At 33.0% G+C, this 15,171-nt stretch overlaps 1 protein-coding gene across 1 annotated transcript; it reads right to left on the reverse strand.

Moving 5' to 3' along the window:
* Positions 1–243: 243 nt before the first annotated feature.
* On the reverse strand, positions 244–13,189 carry LOC125068388 (putative inorganic phosphate cotransporter). Its single transcript, XM_047677486.1, has 11 exons — positions 13,070–13,189; positions 8,942–9,081; positions 8,614–8,793; positions 7,697–7,835; positions 3,966–4,183; positions 3,650–3,799; positions 2,815–2,947; positions 2,030–2,154; positions 1,242–1,364; positions 917–1,061; positions 244–381 (listed from the first exon to the last, which is right to left on the reverse strand). Exons 1-11 carry the CDS (start codon positions 13,098–13,100, stop codon positions 320–322), a joined length of 1,446 nt encoding a protein of 481 aa, XP_047533442.1. The 5' UTR covers positions 13,101–13,189; the 3' UTR covers positions 244–319.
* Positions 13,190–15,171: the final 1,982 nt, after the last annotated feature.

The following is a 15,171-nucleotide window of genomic DNA, read 5'->3' on the forward strand; positions in this document are numbered from 1 at the left end:
GAAATCTTCAAATAATATCTATCCTCTGGGAGAAACGACTATTGTGGCTTAATATTGCTTTCATTATTTTTTTTAACTGGACCGTTTAGTATAATAATGCTAATTTAAAATTTAATAAAAGAAATTTTAAATTAACTTTTATCATTTAATTTACTTTTTTCCTGTATATTGGATTCCAGAGTTTGTTTTTTTACGTCACAAATTAAAAAAAAACTCTAAAAATGTTTCAAATTACTTTTATTTACATGCTTAAAACTTATATTATTAAAATAAATCGTATTTCTAAATAGTCTTGTCAATTCAGTTAAATTATTTGCAGTCATTTTTCTTCTTTACAGTCTTTTTCATCCTTGACAGGTGTTAAAGCTGGCATCATCTCCTCTGTAAGAAAAAAAAAAAAGTTATTTAATTACCCACTAAAGGGTCTTTGATAAAATGATTGGAACATAAAACATTTTTGGATTTAGATTTATTAAAAAAATTGATTTTTGATTAGATTCGTCATGTTATTTCATATTAGTTGGTTTTGCATTGCTATAACAATTTGTAATAATTGCACGTTTTGGTTGAAATTCTGACATATATGAGCCGATGTGACTACAGTCTCAAGGAATACATCTTAACTCCCAAGGTTGGTGGGGCATTGACGATGTAAGGAACGATTCATATTTCTTAAAATGCCAATGTGCCTATGGGCGGCAGTGTATCAGGCAAACAAGCATAAGAATAAGGTTAGTGGAAAATAAGCTATTAAACAGCGCTAGGACATTCAACAATTTTAGACCTGGATGAACTTAATTGTATCTCACAAGCTTAGACTCTGAAGTTATTAAGGTCTATCCTCCATTTCCAAGGTCATTAGTTCTTTTCATTATGATATTTTCTATTAATAAAGAAAACCGAAACTCTGCTTCACCTATATCAGCTTTCCTTTTGTCCATATAGTCAGGGTCATCCCACTCCTGCCGCTCTGAACTCCCAAACAATACGAAGCCAGTATTGGAAATTATGGTCACCACGGCTGTCACGATGAATACAATGCGCCAACGACTTACGTCTGTCTGTATAAAATAGCAACATAATTATGAAGGTATATCTTCTGGAAATGTTTAATTTATTGATATCTATAATTTCTGAAATTTAATTTTACGAAACATCAGTCGTCTTTGGATTTTTAACTACTAACAAGTTTAATCATCAATGATAATTATTAGTCTAAAAACAAAACATGGAATTCTTACTGGATCATTCCGTAGAATCAAACTTGTGACGATAGGCGTAATGATACTCCCAAAATTAGCCACGAAGTTTGTTAAAGAGAGCATAACACCACCATAGTTGGGTGATAGGTCCAAATGGGCCATCTGAAAATGAGAAACACATATTATTAATTTTGCTCATAAGTCGTTGGAAATAAATAAAAAGTATATAATATACTAGCTGTTGCCCGCGGCTTTGCTCGCGTGGAAGTTAAATATATTTAAAGATTAACTTAAAATATTACATTAATTTAAGACCTCTTCGTATACCACATTGGTGTGTATTTCTCTCTTTAGGGTAGGTTATCCAGAAACGCGGAAATACTTATCTACTCATATTTAATCAGTATGCCAAAAATAAAGATTAATGTTTCTAACTTACAAAATGACGGACTTCCATACAAACTTCCAACCCCAATTTCACCCCCTTAGAGGTAAAATTTCCAAAATTCTGTTCTTAATGGGTGCCTACTCATCGATCCTACTCAACAAATTTTATGACCTTTACCTTTACCATTAGCTGTAACAATTTACGCTCGGCGATGATGAATTCAGTCAGGACATGTTATTTTATAAGTATAGATAGATAGATAGATAATAATTGAAATATATTTTTAAATTGTGCCCAAATAATTATTAAAATAGCCTTAGCAAGCCTTGGACAAATTATTGCAAAAGTACCTTTTCCTATAATATATAATCCCTAAGTAAAGTGAAAGAACCCTAAATAAATTACTATGCATTTATTTGTGTTAAATATCTTGACAAACCATGAAACCCGCAGACCAGAATCCACTCAAAGTGAGAGCTACAACCAAAGTGACGATCGCTATATTCTTGTTATCTGGGCCGATAAACGACAGCACTAGCAGACCAACTGCCATACCAATGAAACCTGAAATAAGAAAATGATTAAAAACTTAGCCTTTTTAAACTATTCCGTTAACGGTTGACTATTTTATCATTGAATATTAATCACTCACATACTTAATGTTAGCCACGTTATATATCAAATTGATATTCATATTAATGTGATTATGAATTTCTACTTATAGGAATACAATAGTTGATAATTTTTATATTATAAGAAATATTGGTTGCAATTCTTTAAAACGTCTCCATAGAGTTAACTTATTAATATATTTTTTATGGCAGTGTTTGGCGGACGACCATATGGGCCATCTGATGGTAAAACCACTGCCCATAGACAAAGGCACTGTAAGAAATATTAACTATTCCTTACATCACCTATAATGCGCCACCAACTTTGGGAACTAAGATGTTATGTCCCTTGTGCCTGTAATTACACTGGCTCACTCACCCAACTAACTGGAACACAACAATACAGAGTACTGTTATTTGGCGGTAGAATATCTGATGAGTGGGTGGTACCTACCCAGACGGGCTTGCCGTACCACCAAGTACAGTAATATCACCAACTTTAGGCAATTACAGAAGTATTGTCAACAAAGTGAGCTTACAACAAATAAGTCACCAATACTCCATGTGAAAATTCATTATTAGAAAGATTTAAATAAAGAACGAAGTAAATTACCAATTGAATTGAAAAGCTTTCTGCAATTTATTAGTGACAAATATCCTTTGTTATATATTTTTTCACAGATAGATGTTGATACGACGTTCCCAAACAACATGCCCATATACGGTAACGCTGACAAAGATGCACTCTGTTGGTAATAAAATTTAAAAATTAGATTTTTTTAAATCTATTTTTTAGAACACGAGTGACGAACACATAGTTGGCACGTATTCTTCACTCGTGTGTCACGTCGTTGCTCATAATAATGTATAAATAATGTAAAATAAATAAATAAATTCCAAAATAATGGAGTTCGTGTGTAATTAGATGGGATTAAATACGTTCTTTCACACGGGAATTAAATATATTGCTGTTCTTGAATAAATTTTAAATGGAATTATAGTGAGGAGTAGAACCGATAATTAAATTTGAGTTTAGTGTTAATTTGTTCTTGATGGTGTTAGTAAGAATCGTTAGGAAATCTGCACATAATCATTGAAAATGACGTCATATGTGTCGGTCAGCAGGTATTGAAGTAGTTAGTAATAGTCAACTAAATTACACAAAAAGAGATAAGATCTATCTGAGCACTGGGATATTTTTTGTATAGGTAGACAAACTGGCAAATGGCCATCCTGATGGTGATTGGCCACCACCATCCATAGACATTGCGAATTCGCAACTAACCTTTGGAACTAAAATGTTACGACATACCCGTAGTTACCCTGGCTCACTAAGCCTTCAAACCGAAACTCAATAATACTAAGTATTACTATTCGGCGGTTGAATATCTGTTAGTTAATGTCTTCCAAATAGACCTTGGATAAAGATAATTTTATTATTTACTTACATTTTTCAACGATATCTGTAAGCCCCTCTCCAAGTAAGTGGGCATATCGACGAAGAAGAGCACGAAACCGATGGCACAGCCAAAGTGACTCAACATTATAGCCCATAAAGCCTTCGTTGTAAATATTTTCTTCCATGGCGTACTAAGAACCTATAAATATTTTACGATGATAGTTATAACATTGAACATATATTTTTGTTAAAGAATTAGGAAATATTTTTAATAGTAATAGCTTCAAGAACAAGCTCTAAAATGATCCTCGTACACCAAATAATGTATCGTCAAAGGAAAGAAAAATCAGAAATTTAATGTTTACCTTGGAGTTAGCAACGTTCAACCCTCTCTCGATATATTCTCTTTCCTCATTCGTCATCAGACGATGGTCTCTTGGACTGTTGGCTGAGAAGAACGCCCATATCGCCGCAGTCACGAACATTATACATGACACGGTGTAGAAAATAAGCTTCCAACCCATTTTCGTTTCTGCCAAAACACCTGATACTGGCATAGCTATTATAATGCCCATTTGTGTACCTAGAAAAATGCAAAGATTTTTCTATATTCCAAAAAAAAACAACAATTTTTATGGTTATGAAAATTCGAAATGAAACTTAGTTTTGTTTCTTTTAACTATTTTTTTTTTAAAGAAACAATGTCCGGTTTGATGGAATGCTAATTTCATTCCATCCCATGTACCCCTCTAATAAGGTTTAAAGCTTATGCTAGGATTAGGGACGACAATAGCTCAAGGGGTCAGGATCGAATCTGCGACTATTTTATATTGCTAGATGGCCCGTAAATGGTTATTTCGTTATTGACGCTGCAGTTTCAGTTATTATAATGTCAGTTATAACATTTCAACCCTTTATTAACGCTTTCTGTGTGAGGGTTAAAGCTGCCATTGGAGTCACAATTCTCGGCTTCTAAAGATTTTACACCCTGAATACATATGTATGTACCAACATAGTGAACCGCTCATTCAATATCTTCTTTTCTTGTGTCGATATCAATATTGTTAGCATTTAATCGTTCTTTAGAATGATTACCTATTAACTTACGTTTCATTGGAAGATTAAAGATTACAGAATTTTTTTTTTTTTATTTGTGTGAAAACCGATATTTTCCTTATTGGTCACAACTCCTTGTACGACTACATTGTTACTTGTGAAAACTATTTCCGTCTTATTTAGTTATGATAGAACTTTTTGCAAGCGGGTAGGGTTTTGGACAGGTACCCAGCAATAGTAAATATTTTGGTGTCCCAATTTGAAGGGTGAGTTAGCCAGTTTAGTTACAGGCACACCTAACAATTTAATTCCCAAAGTTGGTTGCGCATTGGTGGTAATTATGAGCAATGATTTATATTTCCTTCGACATGGGTATGGGTACTTATAAAGTTCTTCAAAACTGTTATTCATATTTGAATCGGCGACATTTGATTACAATTCTTATTTTCATTCCGATAGGTAATATATCTGAAAAATGGATTTGAACCAATCAATGCAAATCTCTGATAGAATTTGCCTTTTTATTCCGTGGAACATTTAAATGCAATCTCTTAAGAATCTGCAATCGTAAGATGTCATATTGCAAAGTCAATTCCATCAAAGTAAATTGCAACGGAATAATTGATTTCCGATCTGGTTGTACAAATAAACGCCAACAAAAGTTTATAATTAAATCTCAAATCGCAAATGATTTGAAACCGTGGTCGAGTAAGTACCGAAGCTTCTTAAGGAGGTCGCAGACTAGTTGAACAATTCAAAACCTATATTACTTTTCTACATTTTCTAAAAGTAAAAATGGATTAGTCAAAGTTATTATCAATTTTACTTTAATTATACTCTTATTTACTTATAGATACATAGTAAAAATGAGATTTTGTTTTTATTAAATCCGGTAAGTGGACCGGCAAATGGGCCAACTGATGGTAAGTAGTCACTACCGCCCCTAGACATTGGCGCTGTAAGACATATAATATAACCATTCCTTACATCACACCAATAAGTCACTAATCTTGTGAGCTAAGATATGTCCCTTGTGCCGCGTATCACAGACGAACTTGCCCACTAAAGCATTGATCCTACCACCTACCACTCAGAATCCTAAGAATATCCATATGACATATAGCCTTAAAGAAAGATGACATTATAAATACTATATCTACTCCGTGATTATGTAAATACAACGCAGGCAAAACATTTTCTTACCGAGTGAAAAAACAACCGTTATTCAAAAAAACCGCTCTAACGACAAAGACCGCAAAGAATGAACACAGCTTATTAAAAAGAACTTACAAAAATTTACTAAAGAAGGCATAAATGAAAAAAGTTATACCACCGATTTTTATCTCGTCGAGGCCTTTTTACTTGATGCCCTCGCATTGAAAAATATTTTTATGAAAATAATTATTTCGTAGAAAAATACGGTGTAAAAACATCGTTGATAAAACAAGTACACTTTAAATACACAGCCGAGACCTTTGTACGCTTGTATCACTGTACAAAGGTCTTGGCTTTTTGTACATTTGTTTGAAAGATGAATGCAGAGAAATATTCTTTATTACTATAAAGTTGTAGTCCTACAAAGGGCTACAAACATCTCTACGTGTTTTGATAAGTAGCTAATGGTATTAAAATTGATCTATAGTAATATTATAAATAGGTAAAACATGATTGTTTCTATGTAGGGAGTATTTGTATATGTCCAAAACGAACGATTAAATTCTAAGATTTTTACAAGTTGAAAGCTTATTCCGGAATGCTATACCGTATATTTATATCATATCATTTTCTTAATCAAATTGCAGCCTTGTAAAACCAGTGCTAGTCATTAGTATGTATATATTATATTACTATCACTACATAGTATAAAACAAAGTCGCTTCCGCTGTCTGTCTGTCCCTGTGTATGCTTAAATCTTTAACAATACGCAACGGATTTTAATAGGTAGTGATTCAAGAGGATAGAGATTGAGAAACATTGATAATTTTAGAGGTTTCTAATGATGTGGTGAATAAACACATTTTTTGGCTTACATTGCAAACGTACATTGTAAACCCTACTAAATAGATCAAAATAATGTACTGCAGTATAAATTGTACACCTTAAATAGGTCTACAAAAAAGTAAGCGATGGTATATATCTATCTCTTTCGAATAATCCAAAATAACAATTTTTTATCCTTTACTTTTTACGAGAAATAATGGCTTATTGACAATAAGATTTTAAGCAATGCAGCATTAATCCAATCATCATCATCTAATTAAGTGCCTTAAATATAAAATACTTAAATACATTGTGCATTTAATATTAATTAGTACAGCCCTTTATAGCATGTAATGTATATAGATATTTTCGAAAACATTACAGATTTAAAATATAAGGACATAGCGGCATTTTCTAATGATAAAAAAGCTGTGAACTTTGTATATACAGACATTCTGAAGTATATTTAGTATCAGTATTGAAGCCGTGCGTAGCGTGCGTAGTACTTGATAAAGAAGAGTGACTTCTGTCTTCTTCTAAGCGTATCACTGGTCCAAGTTGTAGAATTTACATATGAAATCGGTGGCAGCTTAATATTTCATTTAAGCTACCACTTCTAAACTAATATTTCAAATGTCGTAGGTTACTTGATGTTTATTTCTTTTTTAATTTGACTTAATAATCAAAGGACTATTCACGTGGAATCCAAAAAAACTATTGTCACGATCAAAATCAGCTATCGTGTCTAACGTAAAACAATAAATGTGATAATGTTTAGAGAACCGAGATAGCCCAATGGAAAAAAAAACATTTGGAACTTACCGGACTTAAATTCGGGCAATCGTTTAGTTGCGCGTGAAAAAATTGTAAGGAATCATGAGTTGAAAGATTCTCTGCCAACTATATCGGAGCAGTAGCCCGCATTGGAGCAGCGTGATGAATGAATGAAATGAATGGCCTGAATTATTCTCCCTAACAGTAAACGAGGCTTTATCCCAACAATCAATCACTATTAACAAGGGAAAATACTTATTGAGCAACTTAATATAATTATAAGTACCTCCATACACTATGCCAGTATACGAAGTCCTTTCTTGTGCTGGCAGCCATTTGCCAAGCAGCGTGTGACTGGCAGGGAAAAGGCAAGCCTGTGTGAGACCCATCAGTACTCGACATACGCATACTATTTGCCATCCGCCCTGAAATCCAAGCAAAGAAAAATATTACTAAACACAGAAATTTCCCTTTATTACAAAAGTTATTAATATGTCATAAAAGCTATTTATAGATTGAATAGAAATAAAAGTATTTCGTGACATAATTATCATATATAAAATACATATCTTTCCACAGACAAGTAGATCCTATTAAAAAAAAAAGTATCAATGCCCCGTTTTTGGAATTACCAACATTAGCTAGTGCTAGGAGTCGGGAAGACATTATCCCAAAATCAGAATCGAACCTGCGCTAGGCGGCCCTTAAACCACTGCGCTATTGACGGTTAAAGCTTATTCATGAATGTAACATGAAAAAAACTCATTGTTTTTGATAAGCCGGTCGGAAATCCTATCCTCGCTACACGTGTTTATATGTTTCGGTGAAATATATTTACTTTTTGGAGATCGAAATGAAATTGAACATCAAAATGTTTGAAATAATAAAATATACTACTGTAAACACATGAATACGAACTCTTAGGTGAATGAAAACTCCGCTTTATTCCGATTTTAAGCCTTTGGACCATCTCGGCTAGACAATATTTATAAGTGTAAAGATAAATCGCTCTTAGATTCGAGATGGCCCAGTGGTTAGAACGCGTCATCTTAACCGGTAATTGCAGTTTCAAAACCAGGCAAGCACTAATAAATTTTAATGTGCTTAATTTGTGTTTATAATTTATTTCGTGTTCATTCATGAAGAAAAATATCGTGAGAAGAATGTGTCAAATTTGAATGAAAAAAGTTTTACTTTACTTACATAATGTACAAGTGTTGGTAGTAGAGCGCAAATGATAGCATTGGCTAACAAGGAAAATAGTAAAATAGGTTTTCCACCGTATCTCTTCGACAGGAGACCAGCTGGAATCTGCATCACAGTATAGCCCCAGAAAAATGAAGATAATATTAAACCCTGGATCTTCTTATCCCACTCATATACCTGGAAAAAAACATAGACAATTTAGACATTAAATTAATCATTTTTATTGAATGTTTCTTAACCAAATTAAATTCAGACAATGTTGTTCTCTGAAGTTGGTTATAATTTTAACATAGGAGCTATATTCGTATATATTATTGTTACTAACAGTTATGTTTGGGTTATTCCGTTTCCCCGTATCCGTCATGGCAAGTACAGCTACCCCCAAGCTGCCGCGGGCGATGAATAACGCGATCATGTTGAGACACATACATAACATCTGAATGTGGCGAACTCCATATCCATAACCTGAAAACACGATTAGAGGAAATGTAAAATATCACAAACATTTCAAGTATAAGTTCGACCACAATCGCTTCGTAAAAGTTATCAATTAATGAGAAAAATTGATACGCAATTTATACGGATATGAAAATAATAATAATAATAATTTCAGTATTGTTCTCATACAAAGAAATTATTTCAGAATTTGTCAAAGACGTGAAATTATAATTTCAATGGTAATGTTTTAAATGCTCATCACATATAACACTATGTGTTGACTGTTTTATTTAAAAGTTTCTAAGAGCTATATACCAGAGAGAATATACGAATACTATAAAATATACTATTTGTCCTCGCTATATATTTTATTTATTTATTTATACTTTATTGTACACCACATGATACAGATTAAAATATGTTACAAGAAAAATTCATATATTATTGTAGAGTACAACGGGCGGCCTTATGGCTAAGTAGCCATTTCTTCCAGACAACCCAATATATTATGAAATGGTAATTGCCTCCAACATTAAAATAACTAGAATACTTCAAAAATATATAAGCTCCACCCAGAAAAGTATTTCAGAAGCTATATTTTTTATCAAAGTAAAATTTCAAATAGAGCAATTGAGAAAACCTCATTTAAATAAGTTGATTTATTCGACAGTACCAATTTAAAAAGACAAATTCTTTAAACTTCGTCTTTTTGTGTCAGCTGTAAAAAAACTGATTCGAGGAAACGTTTACGCAAAAAAGAGGTCATCCGAGCATATTGCTCAAAGTTGTATGAAAGCAGCTACAGACCGTATATACCAAAGGAGCTGACAGGTACTGCAAGTACCGCGTGAGGTATAAGACTTAAGACTCATGTGTTAAGTAAAGACGTATAAAATTAATTCTTAAAATAAAATAAAAATACGACGTAATTGAATACTTTTAAGGAAGCTGAGTAATTATTATTAGAAATTAAAGGGCATTGCGATAACACTTAATTAATAATTAACTTAACTATTAATTAACGGTAATTTCTATTGATATACGTAAATTTAAACGAAGATTCCTGGTGATTGATTTCATCCTTGGCATGTTCTAACATGATATGAAAGCGTGGTAGATGAATTTCATCAACTTACGTCGAAACACGAGAAGTACAAGCTTGTGCCTATTAGAACCTCAGGGTGTTATTTTACTGCTCTCTACTGATATTAAGAATTATTCACATGTCAGTTAAGGTAGCTGTTAGTTCTTACAATAGGAAATAGCTAAATAATCAGTGAAAATAAAGTAATGGAAAAAAAGAACCTCTAACTGAAAACAAAAACCAATCAAGAAGTTTTTTGCTTCGAGGGTTGAGGCTTTGACACTTCATGTTATGAAATTTTATACTAAACATATGTTCTCATAACATTCACTGTCTGTCTGTTGCCCTTTAAGGTCAAACCACTGAACCAAAATTGATGACATTTGGTATGAAAAATTTTAAAACTCCAAGGAAGGACATAGGCTTGATCTTTCAAATCCGCGAGCGATAACTCCTCACAATTAATGTCAATAAAGTGAACAATATCTCTGTACTGTTAACAAGCTGGTGAACTTGACATCAAATATTAAATCGTAATTGATACTAATATAATTAAACCCGTAAAAGATCTTTGTGTAGGCTACGTGTGAGCCTGTAATTCTACCGTCTATGAATTTATTGGGCGTCTTCAATTTTCAACTATTTAGGTAGGTAGGTAGGTTCATGTTCGATTGGATGGTGAGTGGCCACCGCTCACAGAAATTGGGGCCGTTTGAAACTTTAACCTTTCCTTGCATCTCCAATAAGCTACCAAACTTGGGGACTATATTTTATTGAGTACAGTGGATACAAATGGGGTACCTGATAGTATGTGGTCACCACTGCTCGTTGACTTTGTGTGTCGCATGAAATTTCCAACCATTTATAAAATAATTAATGCACCAATAACTTTAGAAAAGGATATATTATGTCCCTGTGCCTATAGTTATACTGACTTACTCACCCTTCGAGCTGGAATACAACAATAAAAAGTATTTCTGATTGGCCTTAGATGAGTAGCTTGTATCTACCCAGACGGGCTTTCACAAAGCCCTACCAAGTAAAAAAATCTAGGACTTTCAACACTTGATTTCAAGTATCTAGACACGCGGGAGCGTGTCAGCCAAGTTCTAGTAATAACAGAACTGGCGAGCAGCACCGTGTATATCTAGACACGCGGGAGCGTGTCAGCCAAGTTCTAGTAATAACAGAACTGGCGAGCAGCACCGTGTGTAATAATATATTGTGACCTAGAAAGTTGAAATTTGGCATGCAGATAGATAATTAGGCAACACAAAGGAAAAAATCTGAAACTGGAATTTTTTTATCATTTTATTATAATTTTTCATTTCATTGGGTCTATTAGGAACACTTATATACTTAGTTCCTGTAATAATGTAATAACTATATATTAAAAAAAATTATGTAAGAACCAGCAATCAAAACTTATGACAGCCGGTCTTAATGCGGATTTTAAGGTCTTCACGTGAATATATAACGAGTTGAATACCACCTTTAATTTTTTTAAATCCAAATATTTTCGTTTTAGTACTTATGAGTATAGTCAACTTTCGTATTTATTACGTTATTAACTAGCAATAAGCGCACATCAATAGTGCAAAATCATTATACTTTAAAAAATAATAATAATAGGTATTTCGGTACACAGCGCACGACGCGACGCCGAAGCAGCGGGATAGAAGCGTTGCGATAAAACCTTAACGCGGACGTGTCTGAGCGAGTGGCAATCGCGCTCATAAGAATTATTTCAATGCCTTCCGATGGAAGCTGCCTAGTCTATTCGACTGCATATTTTTTGTTTGAGTATACTAGTATACAACAATAAAATAGGTTTCGTGAGACTGTAGTAGAGTATGCATATCGTAACTGGAATTATTTTAGTTTGTACTCTAGCGCTACAAACGGGGATCCTTATTGCTTGGAAGAACAGTATCGAGCAAGCATGCTGATGTCAGCAAAGGACTGGTGAATGGGTCCAATGGAAAAATAGAAAAGGTACATTGGGACATCGACAACAGCAATAGCGCACGTAAAATAACAATTCAATTTAAACATCATTTAATTTACAAACTAGAAGTCAAAACCAAGTTTCAGATATTAAGTAATGTACATATATGTTCAAAGGAAACAATTCTCTATTTGCTTAGCATATTCTACTACTATACACAAATCACAAGGCCTTCGACTTGACGGTGCTCTTCTCGACATAGGCTCGTCTATATTTAGTAAAGAGCAGGCTTACGTTGGCCTCTCCAGAGTTAAAACCTTAGATGGAGTACATCTTATCAATTTAGGTCCAAGTCAAATCAAGGCACAAGAGAGCTCTATTGTAGAGTACAACCGTCTGCGCACGTTATACCGCCCCGACTAGCCAAGACTGACCTTAAGCTACAATATATTATCATTAAATGATATTTTATGTAGTTATAAACTTGGCACCCAATTAGATCTTACTTCTTTTGTCGTTGATGACAACAACCAAGGTATATATCATAATACTGGACTTGGCTCTCATTTTTACATTTATGTTTTTAATTTTACATTTATGATTATTATTTCCCAACAAATTTAATATAAATAGTGGGCATTAAAAAATGAAAATTTCAACAAAATAAATGGAAAAATGAACAGTCAATGAGAGTAGTATTCGTTATTATAAGAAGCGTCAATACACCGCCAGTCATCAAACGGATATTATTTACTGCTCCTGAAATACATACATACATATTCACTGTCTCAATCACCTTTCACTAAACTAAATGGGTGGGTAGTACTCAGCCAAGTTTGCACAATCTACCACCAAGATTCCATACACTGTAAATATTCTGTAAGGTGCGGAACCATAAATCTAAGCACTCATTTTTATCATTCCCAGTAGATCAGAGAGTTCGATAAAGTTAGAAAAAAAAATTGTATGTAAAGAATACTCACTTTTTTCAGTATCTTTCGAAGAAATCTTCATTTTGAAGAATATATTTAAATTTTTCTAATAAACATTTATTTTTACTTTTTTTTTTGTTTTCTATGCACAGCCGATGCTTCTAACCGAATGGTACACGAGTACGCGACGATAAAATAAAGACTTACAATTTGTATGCAAATAAACAAATATTATAATAGATATGTAAATAGGAATATAATTCTTATAAACTCCTGTAATAAGGTCCAATTTTCGACGATTACGTTTCAGTTATCTTTGACGTAATACCGGTATACAGTTTAGACGAGTAATAATTCATATCTTAAAATAAATAGAAGAACAAATATCAAGATTTGTTTTAGTATTAAAATGTCACCAGTAGACCTAATCATATATTATTCAATCTCACTAACATAAGTCTGGGAATTTTTTAAAAAGTGTTAATACAAAAAATATATAAGACGCCAATATCGTGTGTCAAGTGCAGTTGAAATTTTGGTGTGCTTAGAAATTCTAGTCGTACAATCAAATAGCACACACGGATAACGACTGTGTTATATTCTATTTGTAGATGTAGACGGTTATAAAATAAATGTAAATACACCTTAATAAACTAATAAGTGCAATAAAATCTATTCATTAGACACTAAATTCACCTTCAAATAAGAAGAGTGCTTTTTATCATTTCAGATTTCTCAAATCGCTATATACAGGGTTATTGGAAATTCGAGGTATTCCCGTTAGGGGGTGATAGGTATATAATTGTATTGTCGTTCTTGGCATTGAGGCTTATGTTGTTCAAAGCGTTCTCTTTAAGTTTCTCTAATTCTTTTTCTTAGCTATAATTATTGTAATTTTAAATGGGTATGCATGGTGGTAAGGAAGCCATTTGATGATATGTGATCACCGATGCATGGAGACATTGTAAGAAACCTTTACCATTTCTTATATCACCTGGGTACTATGATCTTATGTCACTGGTGCCTGTTGTGACATTGGACAATTTCAACTTCAAACTGAAACACAATAATAAATGTTTGAAAGAATACTTACAAAAACTTCGACGTATATTCGACAAGTTATAATCAATTTCCCACCTTTATATGACTGAAATTGGTTTAATATTGAGTCTGAAACTACTTTATCTGATTTTTAATATTTCTTTCACTTAATATTCTACATGAATACTATAATGAAATGTCTCGCTACGATCTTCACGCATGAAATGTTAAAATATCATTGTCATGTATCAATTTCTGACATTGCTGGATCATTCTCAGAAGTGAAATTTGAGTTTGTTCTTACATCTTTACTATCCTCGCGAATATCTTTAGTGTCCTTTTAATGAGCTGGTCATTGAAACATTAATGAACTGTTGCGTTTGTCTAACCTGCTTTCAGGTCTGATGATCACGAGACCCTGGGTCATATCGGTCACTCAAAAGCAGCCTGGAGTGTAACCACACTGGAAAATATGTGTGCACATTGGTTGCTTTTATTACAAACATAAACCATTTTTTTTAAATATATTGGAAATTTTATTTAAAATTTATTATAATTTATCGCTCATTGTACAATTACGTATTTAAAGTGATATAGTGAGTAGGAGATGTGTGCTTTCTATAAACACGGACGTCATTTTAATGTAAACATCATAATAAACGCATATTCATAGTTGTATTTTATTTATTTACAAAGTTTCATTTACATTATGTTTTGTGTACGGTAGAGCTATTCTGTCAGACAAACTCGATCGTAGAATGTCAAAAACGAATATAAGATGTCCACTTAAATAGTTACACAGTTGTGGCAAATGGGCTACCCGATGGAAAGTGGTCACCACTGCCTATTTACATTGGTACCATATGAAATTCTAACCATTTATTACATAAACAATGCGCCACCAACTTAAGGAACGAATATATTATGTCCCATCAAACGGAAACACAACAGTACTAAATATTGCTGATTTGCGGTAGAATCTATGATGAGTGTGTGGTGGTATCCACAGAGTAGATGAATTTCAACATTTCATCAGTGATACACGATTTTAGTTTTTACCGGTAGTTACTCCTTCTTTTATCTATTTAAAAGTTACGAAATATACATGTTCT

This window comes from Vanessa atalanta, chromosome 13 (assembly GCF_905147765.1).
Source record: "Vanessa atalanta chromosome 13, ilVanAtal1.2, whole genome shotgun sequence".
Classification (NCBI taxonomy): Eukaryota; Metazoa; Arthropoda; class Insecta; order Lepidoptera; family Nymphalidae; genus Vanessa; species Vanessa atalanta.

Bases quoted from the DNA above. Each gene is read 5' to 3' on its own strand.
- LOC125068388 (XM_047677486.1), bottom strand. From the start codon at position 13,100: ATGAAGATTTCTTCGAAAGATACTGAAAAAA. The intron at 9,082-13,069 runs GTGAGTATTCTT...TCGTGTTTTCAG, and splicing joins TTCGAAAGATACTGAAAAAA to GTTATGGATATGGAGTTCGC. The intron at 3,800-3,965 runs GTAAACATTAAA...AAATATTTATAG, and splicing joins TGAACGTTGCTAACTCCAAG to GTTCTTAGTACGCCATGGAA.